The following is a 17072-nucleotide window of genomic DNA, read 5'->3' as shown; positions in this document are numbered from 1 at the left end:
TGTTAAATGCACAGCATTTTTACATTATAGTAAAGAAAAAGAAAAGAAAATATAAAATGTGGAATGAATTGTTAACTACATAATGTAATTGATATTTTTTATTAAACTATAGATAATATATTGGAATAATCCAAGATATCTGAATGTCTTCTCATTTGTGGAAAGGTGTTATCAAGTATAACATGAAACTTTCACTTATGACTTTTATATAATCATAATGTATGTAAGATTAAAGCATTGAAAAGGTGTGGATTATATAGGTTTTCAAACTTCCATTTTTGTCATCTTTTCATCCCCAAATGGTCATCTCAGCACATCTCAAAATGGAACCTCTGAATGATGGTGGTTTTGTGTATGTTGGTGAAGCTCAAACACCTATCATTAGTTTTTTGGGTTTTTTTTTATTCCTTCACATTCCAAGTGTCTTTATTTTAATCACAGGCACCCCCTCCAGCTTTATTAAGATATAATTGACATATAACATTGTATTAGTTTAAGGTGTACAATGTGTTGATTTGATGTACTTATATATGCAAAATGATTACCACCAGAGCTTTTAATACCTCCATTGGGTCACATAATTAAGATTTTATTTTTGTAGTGAGAACATTTAAGATCTACTCTCTAAGAAACTTTCAAGTATATGGTACACTATTATTAACTGTAATCACCATGCTGTACATTTCCAGACTTGTCTTATAACTGAAATTTTGTACCCTCTGACTAATATCTCCCCATCTCCCTGCCCCTACCCAGTCATTAGTTTTTTTTTTGCTTTATCACTGTCCTTTATTTTTTTTAACTTTTAATTTTATTTTATTTACATTTTTCATTTTATTTATTATTTTAAAAAATAAATTTATTTATTTTAGGCTGCGTTGGGTCTTCATTGCTGTGTGCAGGCTTTCTCTAGTTGTGGTGAACAGGGGCTACTACTCTTCGTTGCGGTGCATGGGCTTCTCTTGTTGCGGGGCACTGGGTCTAGGGGCGTAGGCTTCAGTAGTTGTGGCACTCCAGCTCTAGGGCACAGGCTCAGCAGTTGTGGCGCAGGGGCTTAGTTGCTCCGCGGCCTGTGGGATCTTCGTGGACCAGGGCTCCAACCAGTGTCCCCTGCATTGGCAGGCGGATTCTTAACCACTGCACCACCAGGGAAGTCCCATTAGTTCTTTTAAAAAGTAATTCATAAGGGTCTATTAGACAATGGCGTACAAACAAAGATGCAGAGCAGTTTCTGGATTGTTTCTCTCAAGCTATAAAATTCCTCTATAAAAACTGAAAGTTGACATTTTTAAAGTTTAATAGTATAAGCTTTTTAGTTAATTTTCAATACATTTCCTGAATATGTTTTTAAAGGGCAGATAACTATTGTATTGTAGACTTTCTATAATATAGTTATGAACTGTTTAGGCTTTAAAAGTTATGCTATCGGACTTCCCTGGTGGCGCATTGAGAGTCCACCTGCCGATGCAGGGGACACGGGTTCGTGCCCCGTCCGGGAAGATCCCGCATGCCGCGGAGCGGCTGGGCCCGTGAGCCATGGCCGCTGAGCCTGCGCGTCCGGAGCCCGTGCTCCCTAACGGGAGAGGCCACAAGAGTGAGAGGCCCGCGTACCGCAAAAAAAAAAAAAAGTTATGCTATCATTCTTTTTAATTTATAATTTATGCTTCTACAGGTACAACTTACTTTAAGCAACTTAATGATATGAAAATGTTTTCATGAAAGACAAATCAGGTGGTAATTCTTTGCTATATTACAGAATTCTTTAAAATAACACATTTTCAATTGCATCTCAAATTATTCATTTTCAAACTCTAAATTAAAGAAAACTTTTCCAAATGATAGTTATTTCATAATGTGAGTTATACCTATACTACCTATATTTTTAAAACTGCTTAAATCAAGCACCTGGATCATTTTTGAATTATGAAATAAAATGCAGAGGTTGATTCAAACTTGCACAAAGAAACGTATCTTTTATATGACCTACATAGACCAAAAATTTCAAGTACTATTACTTGATTACTTTGGATATAAATATACAGTAAGAATAATTTACCTAAATAATATAATGATAGTTTTATCCTTATATTACATAACTTAGGTGGAATTAACAATTAAATTTCTCTTTCATTTTGAGGCAATAATCAGAGGAATCCTAGTATTTGTATGGCTCTGGAAAATGGCAGTTCTATTTTCCTCATAATCTTCAGAAAAATCTTTTTTTTTAATGAAGTAAATGATTTTGAACCCATCCACAAGAGATACATCCAATTTATTGACTGATGTGAATAGTGTGGAAAGAACTGAGACCTACAGTTTTAAACCAATTTTAAAGAACTCCAGTGACAGAAGATCTTGCAGTGCTATATTTAGTGTGAGGTCACTGCCCCCTTAAATCTATCTCTCACATTTTTAGTCCAGTAACATATCTAAACTGTGGATCTGACAATGTCAATCTCCTGTAAAAACCCTTCAATAGCTCTCTATGACTTGGCCTCTCTCTCATCATTCATGTCCTAAATTAATATGTCCCTCATTCTGTTTCACCTTCTTAGCTTTTCATAGTCACCATTCCAGTGAGGGACACTCATAGAGGATCAGGATAGAAAGGAATGGGGCACTTTAAACTGAACTCCCTTTCTGTAGGACACCCTCCCTTATAGCCCACTACTTCCACCCCCGTCCCCCGAGTATCAGTTTAGTGTTCTTCCCTGGGGTACTCACACTGCTCAATGCGGATCTTGAAGGTGACATTTATCACCCAACACACTACGGCTATCTGGCTTTGTCAGTCTCCTTCCTGGACACTCCGCTCCGTGAGCTAATGCCTACGTCTTCTCTTTGTAAGATAGGTCCTAGGCTGGTACCTGACCTGGCAGTAGGTGCTGAATCACTGTAGAATGAAGGAAGCATAGGGGACTAACAAGTCATTTGTAAGACTGGCTTGAAATTTGAGAATAAGTTACTTTCTCCCTTGATTTGTTTCAGATTGCTGCACAATATAAAATTTGGTTTGTTATTTTCCGCTTTGACTTACCTCCTCTGGAGGGATGTCTATAGCTAGAGATTTACCAACATCACTGACAATCTAAGCATACATTTTAGGTAAAATAATAATAGAGTTGGCTCTCCGTATCCCAGGATGCAAAAACCACTGATACAAAAGACTGTACTGCGTGACTGATTTTATGTAAGGGACCTGAACATCCTTGGATTTTGCTATCCTGGAGGGTCCTGGAAGCAATCCCTGCCCCGTCACGGGAACTGAGGGCTGACTATATTGGCTCATATGAAGTAGTGTGAGGCAGACAGAGCTGTGCTCAAATTCTGGCTCTTGTATTGATCTGAACAAGCCACTTAACCTTTCATGTCCTTTACGTGTGAAATGAAGGCAATCATTCCTACCTTTCAGGATGGCAACACAGGTTTAAATGAGATATTATATGTAAAGCACTTATTGTACTGCCTTGCTCAGGGTAAATATTCAAGATATTGGAGCTAGTTTAAGACTACCTTGTTCAAAGACTGTCAAATGAAGACAAGTCACCCAAATAATATGCATGCCCCCAATCCCTCAAGGAAAATATATTCCCAAAGAGAAACCTGTGTCTCTCCAGTGAGAAAGGAAAAAGAAAAGTTACTATATTTCCCAAGGAATTTAATCACTCTACTACTAACTGAGATGAGTGTGTATATTTCACCATCCTGCTTTGTTTGGGGGAGTGAGGTGGGGTGGAGAGTTAAAACTCAGATAATGATCTCAAGTTTTAGAGGCAAAGAAATTCACCTTCTAAATCCTATCTCCTGTTGGCAAGTTGCTCAGGAGAAACGCTGTCAGAGCAGATTATTTGTGTTTAGAGCAGTCACCATCACATCCCAAGAGATGACAGCCATACATAGCTCACCAGCTCTGGTAATATATAATCAATCACCTTTTGCATCCTATGGTTATAAGGATTTTTACAGCCTGCTTGAATAATACTGGAAAAGTCAGCCATTCAGTCTTTTAGCTAAAATAAACTCTCTGATCAATCCTGCTTGGAAGGAAGATCTGGGGGTTTCTTGGTAACCTCTAGAAGCCTATGAAAAGCTCTAAAAGGCTGTGAGCCAAATAACAAGACTTACTATCTAGTAAAAGTGGAGAGAAGAGAATTAGTAAAAGAGAGAAATGATTCAAGAGCCTAACGCCACAGCAGAAATACTGTGACGTGTAAAGAAAATCCATACCATGGGACCAGTGGGGGAGAGTGGGATGCTTATTCATTTATTGGCATATCCTTTAGGCAGATTCCACCAGTAAGATGAGGTTATCACCCAGGTGGGCCTTTGGGATTGGATCAGGGGGAGGTTTAAAGATATAACTCTAAATTAGGAATCCAGGGCTAGGTATGATGTCCATTATATATTAATTTATCTTTACTCACATGTCTTAGGATAATACCTTATTTTTTTCCCTTCTTAGGAAGATGAGCAATTTGACAGAGGATCCTGGACCTAGATGACTCCCTGAATTTAGAGGATTCTTCTGTGGGACACTGAAGCTCATAAAGTGAGGCTTTGAAGTTCTTTTAAAATGCTAGGTAACAAAGTAATAAGGAAGGTTTGATGAAATTTCTATCTTTCTAAATAATGTTAAATTACATAGTTCCTCCATTCTGCAAACTCCACCATCTACAACTCAACAATGGAGCTAGAGAAGTTTATATACTAAACTTTTAACCCAGGGCTATGTGGATAGTGAGTTCATTCAATGTTATATATACATACATGCATACGTACACATACATATACACACACAGTATACATACAATGTGTATTTATGTGTGTGTTTTTGTGTGTGTAGTAGCCTAAGAGCAAATAATTCAGATATTAACTTTAGAAAAAAATTGTGCTCTTTTCACTGGGACTTATTTTAAGGTCCAGGCCCATTTTATTGTTTTGTTACATTAGGAAATCTGCTATGCAGCCTACATGTTGAACTTCCTATTTGTGATTATCTCACCTTGAGGAGAGAGAGATGAAAAGAAAAATACGTGTCTCCCATATGTGGGAATTTTCTTTCTTTATAAAGATATGATCATATACCTTCTCACTGAGAAAAGTCAGTGCCCTAGATGGTAAGTTTTGGCTTAAAATCCATAACACATGAGGAATAATATTCCATTGATTAGCATGTTCTGCACAGAAGAACAATCTTATTTTCCCAGCAAGCCTCTCTAATGAAATAAACATTTGAACCAACAGTAATAATTAATATCTCTACTTTCTGATGCAGTTTTAGAGCAATAAACCAAAGAGAGAAAAAAAAAATTCTTGTTTCTGGTGTAAAAGGCTTAGAGGCAAATGACCAGAGAGCAGCAGACCTTGCTTAGATGGATAAAGACTGGGGTCCTGCAGTGGGTCTCATCTTATTGCTTTAACCATTTCTTTGGAACTTCAGTAGGACGTCAGCCCAGCTGAACAGTAGTTTAGGGAGAATCATTTACACCACACCCAATAACACCACTGACAACCACACAGACCCCAAAAGAAGAAATGCAGGGACTTATACAGATATCCTACCCTAAGATCAAGACGGGAAGAATTAAGGACACATAGGTTCAGTTGCTTCTGTTTTCCTCTCAACATCCAGATTACTAGTAGACCCTTTTCCTATGTGTAAAGGGTGTGATGTATTCAACTTGAACAATGTGAGTGGGCTAGAGAAAAATGTGGATAAATTGCATCAGAAACATTCTTCACTAGGTTAAGATGAACTTCTCTAAAGTGACTCTTCTCCCAGGTTATAATCGTCGGCAAGGATTTGAAGGTTCTTGTGTGAAAATTAACCTGTCAGAAAGAACACTTCTGGTACTGAGCGGGGTATTTAAATCACGTCGGGAAAGGGACAGGTGAGTCCCTCAGCTAGCCCCCAGTGATCCCAGCACAGTCTGGACCTGTCTTTGGCCCAACTTTCATTTTTGCATTTCCTTCCCATCAGTGGATCTCTATGTTCTATCTCCACAAGTTAATCACTTGGTGAGATTTTTTTTTAAAAACCACTAGTGTCACAGCCTCACGATCGCTGACTCTGGCGTGAAAGGTTGATGAGGCTCAGGGTTCAGTATTTTAAAGATCCCCAGGTAACTGCAGCAGTACTTCCTTCTTAGCCCCATGCTGTACTCATGTTCTCATTAAATGCCAGCCAAAATTGGTTATCAGTGTGCTGTGAATCAAATCAGGGCCATTACTTTTAAGTCTATGCCATTTAAAATAGATTCTATTTGTGTCTCTGAGCATTTTAACAGGGCTTCAAGCCATTTACAGCTGCTCATATTGAGAATTTTGCAGTTTTTCACAGCTCAGTTTTACAGACTTCTCCTAGCTGTGTCACATTCAGTAAACTTGCCTCAACAAGCTAAGAGAAAATGCCAAAAACCAGCACTCCTACTGTTCGGCAGAGTGCATTTTGTCCTCTTATAACTGCTTCAATTCCAGCACTTAGCAGGAAGACATTTAAATTTTTATTGTATTCCTATCTATCAGAAAAAAGAAGAATTTACAAGTTTGACACTAAACAATCACAGATGGAAGATGTGAAGTAGGATCACACATTTTACACTAAAGTATAATGCAGCTATCACTAAATGCAGACCGACACAAAATCCATCCAACTTTCCCTGTGGCTTTAGGGAGAATGTAACATATTCATTAAAGAATGTCCCACAGAATTTCAAATGTCAAAATACAATATAATCATATTGAGAAAATCCTTCAAATTTAGTAATGGAAATTTCATAATACTGCTGAGAGAGAAAATTGCCAGTTTGTAATTATGCCTCTTTCTCCGCAGGTACCACTCATTACAGAAACTAGGAAAACATCATGGTAATGAGATTCCTAAACAAGAAAGTAATAAAAACAGATGTATGCATACCAGATGACCATGCTGTTAATAAAAGACAGTTTACTCCATTGTCATGATTTTAGTTTGTTTATAAATAGAGAAAACAATATAAGAAAAGTACAAAAGCCTTCTCATTTAAATTCTATCTGTTGATAAAAATCTATTCGAGAAAGCTTCTCAATACCAACCAGGAAAACTCCAGAAGCAGCCCCATTCCTGTTTGCCTTGTTTGCTATGGGAAGTCCAAGTCCAGCTTCCTGGTCCTTCATTGGCCCTTCACTGACAGTTGGACTCACAACATACCCATCTGTCCCAACTTCCCTTCCTTGTACTGTGCCCTCTATGATTTCTGTTCTAGAACCAGAGAACTTTCCTATATCTTTTACATCCTCTTGGAATTCTCTCTTTACTTCCTAGCCTTAAGGAATCTTTAAAAAATTCCAAAGCCCAGGCTATAGCAAAGGCCAAGTCAATCACAATTTCTAGTATTTTTTGAAACTCTCCAGGTCATTCCAGTGTGCAATTTTGAGAATCAGTGATTTATGGGTTCTCTATTACATCAGCTATTTTCTAATACTTTCAAAATCCTTCCCTCTTTTGACAGATGCCTGACAAAATTCCAACCCTTGATCAACCATGGACTACTAGGAAAAAAAAAAATGTCACACAACAAAGAGGTTGATTTGGCTTATAATCTTGATTACAAATCTCAAATGAGCATTCAGTATTACCTAGATATCCTACTACAGTTCTCTAGTATTTTCACACCTGAAGATGTCCATTTCATACTTCTACTTTTTTTCTCAAAAGTCTCTTACTCCTTCCACTCTCAAATGATGACCTCACTGATAATATAAAAGTTATCAAGCATGAACTTCTTTGCCTTCACACAACTCTACTTACATCCAGAAATTGACATGAAAACAATTGGTTTAACTGAATGAATGAATAAATAAATGAGGGAACAAATCAATGAGTCCCAATGATTCCAGATTACTTCTGACATTTCAGTTTTATGCAGTAACAGCTGATGTCATGGGGAATATGTATTTTATGACTGCAACATGAGTTTTCAGTTTTCTGGACTACCATGCCATATTATAGTAGTGAAACATTGTTAGTTTTGTTGATTTTAACCCTGCTAGTTCAGTACTTTTTAAATGAGAAATTGGAATCACTTATGTTTTGACATAGACCCAGAGAGTTACATGCAGCATTAAAATTTCTAATGGAATGAAGGTGTACTCATTTAGAAAATGTATTCTATAACATAGAGTCCCCAGGAGGAAAAAGAAAATGGTAACCGGGAAAGCAAAGCTTCTGTTGCAAGAATGATTCTCACTTTAGTTCAAAGACTTTCTGAACAAGTGGAACATGAACATGACAGTATTGAAAGTGATTCAGATCACTCTGCATCTGAATCTCTATCTATATATGATGAAACTCAAGAAAATGAAGTCAAGTTGCTTAAAAAGATTTTCTTCAAGTTATAAGACACTTGGTTACATGAAAATGAACATATTTGGAGTTAGCTGTCCAATGTAACCTTCTCCTACCATTGCCCAGCCTAGGATAGGATTACAAAGAGCTTTCTGAAGAGCCAGAAAATTTTTCACAGAAACTGACTTGGAACTAACTCGATGATGACAACACTTTAATTCACGTTATTTTTGAAATTCAAATCTTTAAAAATGATTAAATAATATTATTTAGTTTTTGACTTTGAGATTAAATTTTCATCCTTTTGTTTGGATAGCTGATTCTTAAGATTATACATGTCTGCCAATATTTTAAATCAGCAAGATATGTGCTTAATATTTAGATTTTAATTTATACTTTACTTGATATTTTAAAATATGTACATGTTTATATTTTAAATGAGTTAAATACTTAGGTTCTTCTCTTTTTCTAGAATTCTAAGCAGTCTTTAATAAAGAATACCATCAATGCATTATTTTGGTATTTCAGTTGACTCTTGAAAAATGACAAAGTTTATCCACTAGTAACTTATAGTTAGCCCTCCATATGCTTAGTGCCTCCACATCTGTAGATCCAACCAACCACTTAGTTTGTAGTACTGTAGTACTAAATACTGAAAAATATTCATGTATGAGTGGACACTTGCGGTTCAAAATTGCATTGTTCAAGGGTCAACTGTATCTGGAATTAATACTGCAGCATCAGTATTGGTGTTTTTTTCCCAGTACACAATTACTGGACATAGTAGCCCATTTGCCTGCCTGGCCACACCTCTCTACAGCAGTTCCTGACAAGTCACATGACAAGGTCATGCAACTACTCCCTCTGCCTCAGTAAGCTGGGTTAGGAAAAGGTAGCACTTCCAAGATAACCAGAGAACCACCAGAAAATGGGGCAAAATATATCATTAACCACAGTTTCTTCTTCTTTGAATTGCTTTAGCAGTTTATCTACATACAAGTATAGGTACAGTGAGAAAGTACTGTGGGTTCAGTTCCAGACTACCTCAATAATGTGAATATTGCAATACAGTGAGTCACACAAATTGTTTGGTTTCTCAGTGCATATAAAAGTTACATTTACACTATACTATAGTCTATAGTAATAGCATTATTTCTAAAAACAATGTACATATCTTAATTTAAAAAATAGTGTATTGCTGGGCTTCCCCAGTGGCCCAGTGGTTGAGAGTCCACCTGCCGATGCAGGGGACACAGGTTCGTGCCCTGGTCCGGGAGGATCGCACATGCCACGAGTGGCTAGGCCCGTGAGCCATGGCCGCTGGGCCTGCGCGTCTGGAGCCTGTGCTCTGCAACGGGAGAGGCCACAACAGTGAGAGGCTCATGTACCACAAAAAAAAAAAAAAAAAAAAAAAAAGTAGTGTATTACTAAAAAGTGCTAACCATCATCTGAACCTTTGGCAAGCTGCAGTAGTAACATTAAAGCAAATCAAAACCACAATGAGATATCACCAAACACCTGTCAGAATGGCTATCATCAAAAAGTCTACAAATAACAAATGTTGGAGAGGATGTGGAGAAAAGGGAACCTTAGTACACTGCTGGTGGGGATGTAAATTGGTGAAGCCACTATGGAAAACAGTATGGAGGTTCCTCCAAAAACTAAAAATAGAATTACCATACGATCCAGCAATTCCAATCCTGGGAATATATCTGAAGAAAATGAAAACACTAATTCGAAAAGATAACATGCACCCCAATGTTCATAGCAGCATTGTTTATAACAGCCAAGATATGGAAGCAACCTTAGTGTCCATCAACAGATGAATGGATAAAGAAGATGTGATACAAAAAATATATATATATACACACACAATGGAATATTAGTCAGACATAAAAAAGAATGAAATTCTGCCATTTGCAACAATGTGAATGGACCTAGAAGGTATTATGCTTAGTGAAATGTCAGACAGAGAAAGACAAATACTCTGTTATCACTTATATATGGAATCTAAAAAACCAACAAATGAATATAAAAAAACAGAAACAGACTCATAAATTAGTGGTTACCAGTGGGGAAATGGAAGGGGTGGGGCAAAATAAGGGTAGGAGATTAAGAGATACGTATTAAATAAATAAGCTACAAGGATATACTGTACAGCTCAGGGAAATATAGCCACATTTTGTAATAAGTTTAAATAGAGTATAATCTGTAAAAATATTGAATCACTATGTTATATACCTGAAACTAATGTAATACTGTAAATCAGCTACACTTCAATTAAAAAAAGAGCACTGATCACAGATCACCATAACAAATATAATAATAATGAAAAAGTATGAAATGCTGCGAGAATTATGAAAATGGGATAGATACAGGAAGTGAGCAAAGGCTGTTGTAAAAATTGTGCCCATAGACTTGCTCAACGCAAGGTTGCCACAAACCTTCAATTTGTAAAAAACACAGTATCTGTGAAGTACAATGAAGTGAAGCGCAGTGAAACAAGGTATGCCTGCAACATATATTCACTGAGGTCATCCTATGTGTAAAGCAGATGTTTTTCATTCTATATTTATTTTTAACCAACAATTAAACATTAAATAACCACTGATTACAAAAATAGCATAGACATATCCACATAGATTATCAATAATCACATGTCTTATTTTTCTAATCTGTCTCCTTTTAGTTATATTACAAATAGATAAAAAAATAAACCATAAAGCTATTAAACCATCAGTCAATACCAGGCCTTTCTTACTGAAGAGTTCATGATGCTTTAAAGTGATTGAAAACCACATTTTTTCATTAAACTTGCCAATCAATGAATGATCTCTAAATTGATTTCTTCGGGCCCCAGTTTTTTCATTTATTTGAAATTTAATATTCCCAACTGACTTTAATCTCACTCCACTGCTTCAGTCCTACTCCTTCTTAGACTTTCCCTAAGTTTGTCATATGGCTTTCTTGTGCCTTTCTATTTTTCTATGTTTGCCTGGCTGAAGCAGCTGATAAATTCCACCAACAACCTAATCTCTTAACCCAGTTTCCTACACATTTACATGACATTCTCTGCTTATCTCTATCACTGTATCTAGTGAATGTACTAGGACAGAGATACTTGTCTGCTTACTTGTCTGGATCCCCTTTTGGGTTCTGAGACCTTGAGGGCAAGAACTCTTTTTCACCCAGGAATATCCACCACTTAGCAATACCTGGTACATAGTAGATACATATAAATGTCTGAAGCATGAAGGAATGTTATCAATTGTGTTAAAACACATTCTAGAATGTGTTATAAATATATTGTGTATAGTTTAAATTGATATATATGTCAAATTCACTAACTTTTTAAACTGAAGTTGCTTTATATCAATCTACATCTCTCTCTCGCTCCCTCCCTTCCCCCCTCTTTCTGTGTAAAATAAATCTCGGCACAGGTATTCCAGAAAAATATATTAAGTTTTTTTTTTTTTTTTTGCAGTCCGCAGGCCTCTCACTGTTGTGGCCTCCCCCGTTGTGGAACACAGGCTCCGGACGCGCAGGCTCAGCGGCCATGGCTCACGGGCCCAGCCGCTCCGCGGCATGTAGGATCTTCCCGGACCGGGGCACCAACCCGTGTCCCCTGCATCGGCAGGCGGACTCTCAACCACTGTGCCACCAGGGAAGCCCTATATTAAGTTTTATGCAATGCTCACACACACTCATACACAGATACCATATAATATATAATAAATGTTAACTGATTAATATCATATTGGCTTATCCTAGAAATGAGAATCAAGGCAAACATCACACCTCTTCATACGTGAAAGTTAAGTAAGATGTTTTAGCAGCAGCATTCAGCAGACATCACTATGAATTAAAAAAAATACGTAATCTTAACTCTTAGTGAGATTTACTATAGAAATGGCTTAACTTCTGTATAATTAACCACATAATACCACCTAGGAAAATGTCATTTGATTTTTAACAAAGAATTACTGCCTTTACTGATGTTTTCAAGAGGAAATGAATTAAATATTTTAAGAAACTTTTACATTAAACAATATACCATCATATAAGATTCTAAAGAAACACTCTTGGATGGAATTGAAACATCAGCGTTCAGGACCCATATATTCAATGGAATAGCTAGTAATATTAAAAATAGTAATAGTAAATTTAACTTCAAGTGAAATTAAATTTAAAGAAACATTAACTATGAGTTATGTGCCTGGCAATATTCTAAGTCTTGTGTACGTATTAAATCATTTCACCCTGAAAACAATCTTCTGAGGCAGGCATTACTCCATTCTACCACTGAGCAAACAAAGGCACAGAGTAATGATGCCCCTTACCCAGCTCACACAGCTAAGCTTGTATTCCCATCGAGATCGCTTTCTTAACCACTATGCTCTACCTTTTCTTTAAAAGATATTTATTAACCATATTTTGGTAGCTAATCTATACACTGATCTAATAATAATTTTCATTTCTAATTTTTTCACATTGTAAATAGAAGAAAAAGACAATCAGCTGCTGTCATTTTCTAGTTGTACAATATTAGGTGTGTCCCTTTTCCTCTCTGAGTTGTAGCTTTAGTAAAATGGGACTTGGAACATCTACCTAGATACCTGAATATTCTTCTTTCACCCCATGTTTCTTTGCAAGCCAGACAGTATTAAAAAAAAAAAAAAAAACTTTTATGAAGATTGAGTAAGATGAGGCATATGAAAATGTTTTAGAAAATATAGTATGCTATGTCAAATATAAATTTACTTTTGTTAATATTTATTATAACTCTTATGATCAATGATATAAAAGTAATTTAACTATCCCTGCTCCCCTCTTCTATATTTGATTCTTTCATATGATGATATGGTGGAAGAATAGGAAATATAAACCTATTTATTCATAATCAATTAAAATAACCTAGCAAATTAAAAATTAAAAAAACCTTGCAAATATTCCCCTGGCTTTAACCAGAGTGAAAGAACTTTTTTAAACTCAAGATTATGAGTATATAAGACAAAAACAAATAAAATAAAACAAATCAGCCAAACTGGTATCATTGTGAGAGAATTCATATTGATCTTAATTATTTTTGATAAACAGAACACATATCTAAATGCCTGATGAATTTAGGTAAATAGATTTAAATGAAAAACTACAAAAGTATGTTGTTTTCTTACTTCTTTTAAATCATTCTTTCTCTACTAGAGGGAAATAAAAATAAAATTCCAAAAGCTAGTAAGTTTTAAAATGCCTAAAACATGAGTAAACAACCAGATTGCTCCTTAGTCTTGAATTTCTTAAATTGATCTTTTTAAAAATTAATTTCTTACATGCCACTTGAAAAAAAAATAACTTTCCTTAAAACTACAACTGGGGCTTCCCTGGTGGCGCAGTGGTTGAGAGTCCGCCTGCCGATGCAGGGGACACAGTTTCGTGCCCCGGTCCGGGAAAATCCCACATGCCGCGGAGCGGCTGGGCCCGTGAGCCATGGCCGCTGAGCCTGCGCGTCCGGAGCCTGTGCTCCGCAACGGGAGAGGCCACAACAGTGAGAGGCCCTCGTACCGCACACAAAACAAAACAAAACAAAACTACAACTGGTGATTGCAGCTAATGAACTACTGCTAAAAATAATTACAAGGTAATTATATATATGCATATATGTATATATATAAATATATAAAATAATCCTTTTTTGGAAAAATGTGCAAGCCTTGTGATGTGCTAGATACTGTGCTAATTGCTACTAGTTCATGAAGATATAATAGTGAATAAGATACAGACGACCCCTATTTTCATTCAGTTTTAAATGTATCAAGGCAGCTATATATTTAATAGTTTTTGAAAATGTAATTTTGTTATGTGCCACAAAAGGTAGGTATAGGGTAATATAAAAATGTATAATAGGTAAAACTAGTGAAGTTTGAGGCTTTAGAAAAGACTGCCCTAAGGAAAAAAGATTTGCAAATGAAGGATTGTCAGGTATGGCAGGGGGTATCTGAGTAGAGTGATTTCAGAGGGGAGAACAGAAAAATATACAGAATTCATAGTGGAAGGAAGTTGGTACATTCATTGAACTGAAAGAAGGCTTGCTTGACTGGAGCAGAGCCATCAATGGGGAGACCCATGGGAGACCATTCATGCAAGGCCTAGAGGTCAGCTGGAGGACACTGCAGCCATTGAAGCCATTCAGCAGGAGAGTGCCATGATCAGAAAGTGGAAAAAAAATATTTAAAGTCATGATAGCTTACAGGGAAATATTAAATTTCATAAAACAACATCAATAATCAGAAATTATAGAGACTTTGGAGATTACTGGTTTCAAGGTTAGTAGAGAAATGCTAGATTTAGATAAGACATTGAGACAGAAGGATTTTTAAAAAGTGCTATATTGGAGTTAAACATTATAAGCCTTTTGAAGGACAAATGTAAGAAGAAAACTTCAAAAGATCTTTGAGTCCTGTATCAAAGAATAATTTCAAAATTATATTTGATACCACAAATATGGTCAATTTACAGACCTTATAGAGAGATGCTAGAAATAATTATGTTTATTTAGTTGTGTTACTATTGAAAGTTCCATGGGAAGAGTTTCCAAAACAGAATAGCGTCTTAGCCATCCTCAGGTTGAATATATACAGTTAAGAGTATATTAATATAAACATTTCACAAAATTTATGAAGTTACTGGAGATTTGTTAAGATCTTAGCTGTCCATGATCCATTTTTACCCTCAGGGAAAATATTGACCAAGACTCAATTCTCATTATGAACTTTCATCAGACCTTTTTTTTTTTTTTTTTTTTTTTTTTTGCGGTACTCAGGCCTCTCACTGTTGTGGTCTCTCCCGTTGAGGAGCACAGGCTCCGGACGCGCAGGCTCAGCGGCCATGGCTCACGGGCCCAGCCGCTCCGCGGCATGTGGGATCTTCCTGGACCGGGGCACGAACCCGTGTCCCCTGCATCGGCAGGCGGACTCTCAACCACTGTTCCACCAGGGGAGCCGCATCAGACCTTTTTTAATCTGAAAGTTATCAATATTAAATTAACTAGGGCCATTAATTCTCTGTCATCTGCAGATAGTTTTATTTTACTCTGATGCTCTGTTGCATGCTATGGGCTAGAATTGTCTTCAGCAAAGGACAGTCTCAGGAAAAGGACTCTATCAGGTACTTCAAACTACTGACACTCTCAACTCTTCGCTATAGGCTTCTGAGCTGATACTGCTTACACAACTTCCAGACTAAAGCAGTAAGCTAAGTCAGGATTACTAGAATTCTCGGATGCAGTTGGGCTTCAAGAATTAATGACAGGACGAACAGCATGAAATCAGAGGTCTTCTTTGATTTTATTTCTCTAACAGGAAAGTTGTTTTAGTTTCCACATATATAAGGAAGCTCTTTCATTTTCTTTTTAATCTATCTATATACACTGCAACAATTTAATAAACCCTGCTTTTGTAAATGAAATAAAACATTAAAAACTCTCTCACTTTACATGGTGACATAGCTGTTTACCTAAGTTCATTGACTCCACCTTTTCATCAAGATATAATTGAATAAACTGTGCGACTAAGGCCTTACTGGAAAAGCCATACTCATGAATGATGTTCATTGTGTGAAAGAGGACTAATTGCCTTTTAGGAACTGAGGCCGGTTTTACTTATGAATACAATGCCTGCAAAGTACACCCAGGAAGCCCAGCCTGGTGCCTGAAAGACAAAGTGCCGTCTCACAGGTCATAAGGGCCACTTCCTGACAGGTTGGGAATATTAACAAATGTTGGTGATCCTGAGAGGAGAGGGATGCACTGAAAGGTACAGGTTGTATGGGTGAAATCTGGTGTATGGTTTATTGGGTCTGGCTTCCTAATCTCAAGTTAGCAAACAGTAGAGGCTTTTAAAAGTCCAAGCTGAGATTTTTTTTTTTTTTTGCGATACGCGGGCCTCTCACTGTTGTGGCCTCTCCCGTTGCGGAGCACAGGCTCCGGATGCGCAGGCTCAGCAGCCATGGCTCACGGACCCAGCCGCTCCAAGGCATGTGGGATCTCCCCGGACCGGGAAGATCCGGGAAGATCTGCATCGGCAGGCGGACTCTCAACCACTGCGCCATCAGGGAAGTCCCAATCTGAGATTTTTTAATAAAAATTTCCAGATAGAAATGAACTAATCTGAAGCTCTACAGCTTTTATTGTAGAAAAATGTCAGTCTCCCATATGCATTTTCCAATCTTTCTAGCTCTCTCTAACCTAAAAACTGGTGAAATGTCCTAAAAATCAAATGGTCATGGTTGACGAAATAGAACTGAAAATGGTATTAGTTGATTTTTATGTTTTATCATTCAAGATCCTTCAGACAACAATGACCTTTGAATATTCATATTTTCCTATTTTTTAAAATAAATACATTTTTTTTCCATCACAGTATCTTGGGCGTTGGCTTCCACATTTATAATACAAGTATACTGGTATACAATTACCTCAAAGAAGACCAATAATATTAGCTCAATATGCTATGACATGACAATTATATCCTTCTTATGTTCAATGTATTACAAACACTATTTAATAAACTCAATGATTAAATTCAGAATAATAATTCTGTTTAAAAAAGTTCACTCCACTTATTGACAACAATATTAAATAAAATATCAGCCATTAGATTACTTTTGCATCATGTATTAGTATAACAATAATCTTAAAGCAATTTAATTTTCACAGTTTACGCTGTAAAAATAAATGACAGTGCTTTAAAGA

General features: G+C 36.6%; 1 protein-coding gene across 2 annotated transcripts in view; it reads right to left on the bottom strand.

Moving 5' to 3' along the window:
• Positions 1-17072, bottom strand: part of GBE1 (1,4-alpha-glucan branching enzyme 1) — a 288288-nt gene that overhangs the window by 57820 nt on the left and 213396 nt on the right. Inside the window, exon 13 of one of the 2 annotated variants that reach the window (XM_073804382.1) lies at positions 1116-1165. The exons of the other annotated variant lie outside the window; for it this stretch is intronic. Coding sequence (XP_073660483.1) covers positions 1131-1165 — 35 coding nt within the window. The 3' untranslated portion in view covers positions 1116-1130. Of the gene's footprint in view, positions 1-1115; positions 1166-17072 lie in introns of those variants that run through there. 2 annotated transcript variants of the gene reach the window in all.

The sequence above is a fragment of the Tursiops truncatus genome, chromosome 4 (assembly GCF_011762595.2).
Source record: "Tursiops truncatus isolate mTurTru1 chromosome 4, mTurTru1.mat.Y, whole genome shotgun sequence".
Taxonomy (NCBI): Eukaryota; Metazoa; Chordata; class Mammalia; order Artiodactyla; family Delphinidae; genus Tursiops; species Tursiops truncatus.
The sequence above is the reverse complement of the archived record's forward strand: the minus strand, read 5'-3'. Positions and strand labels throughout refer to the sequence as shown.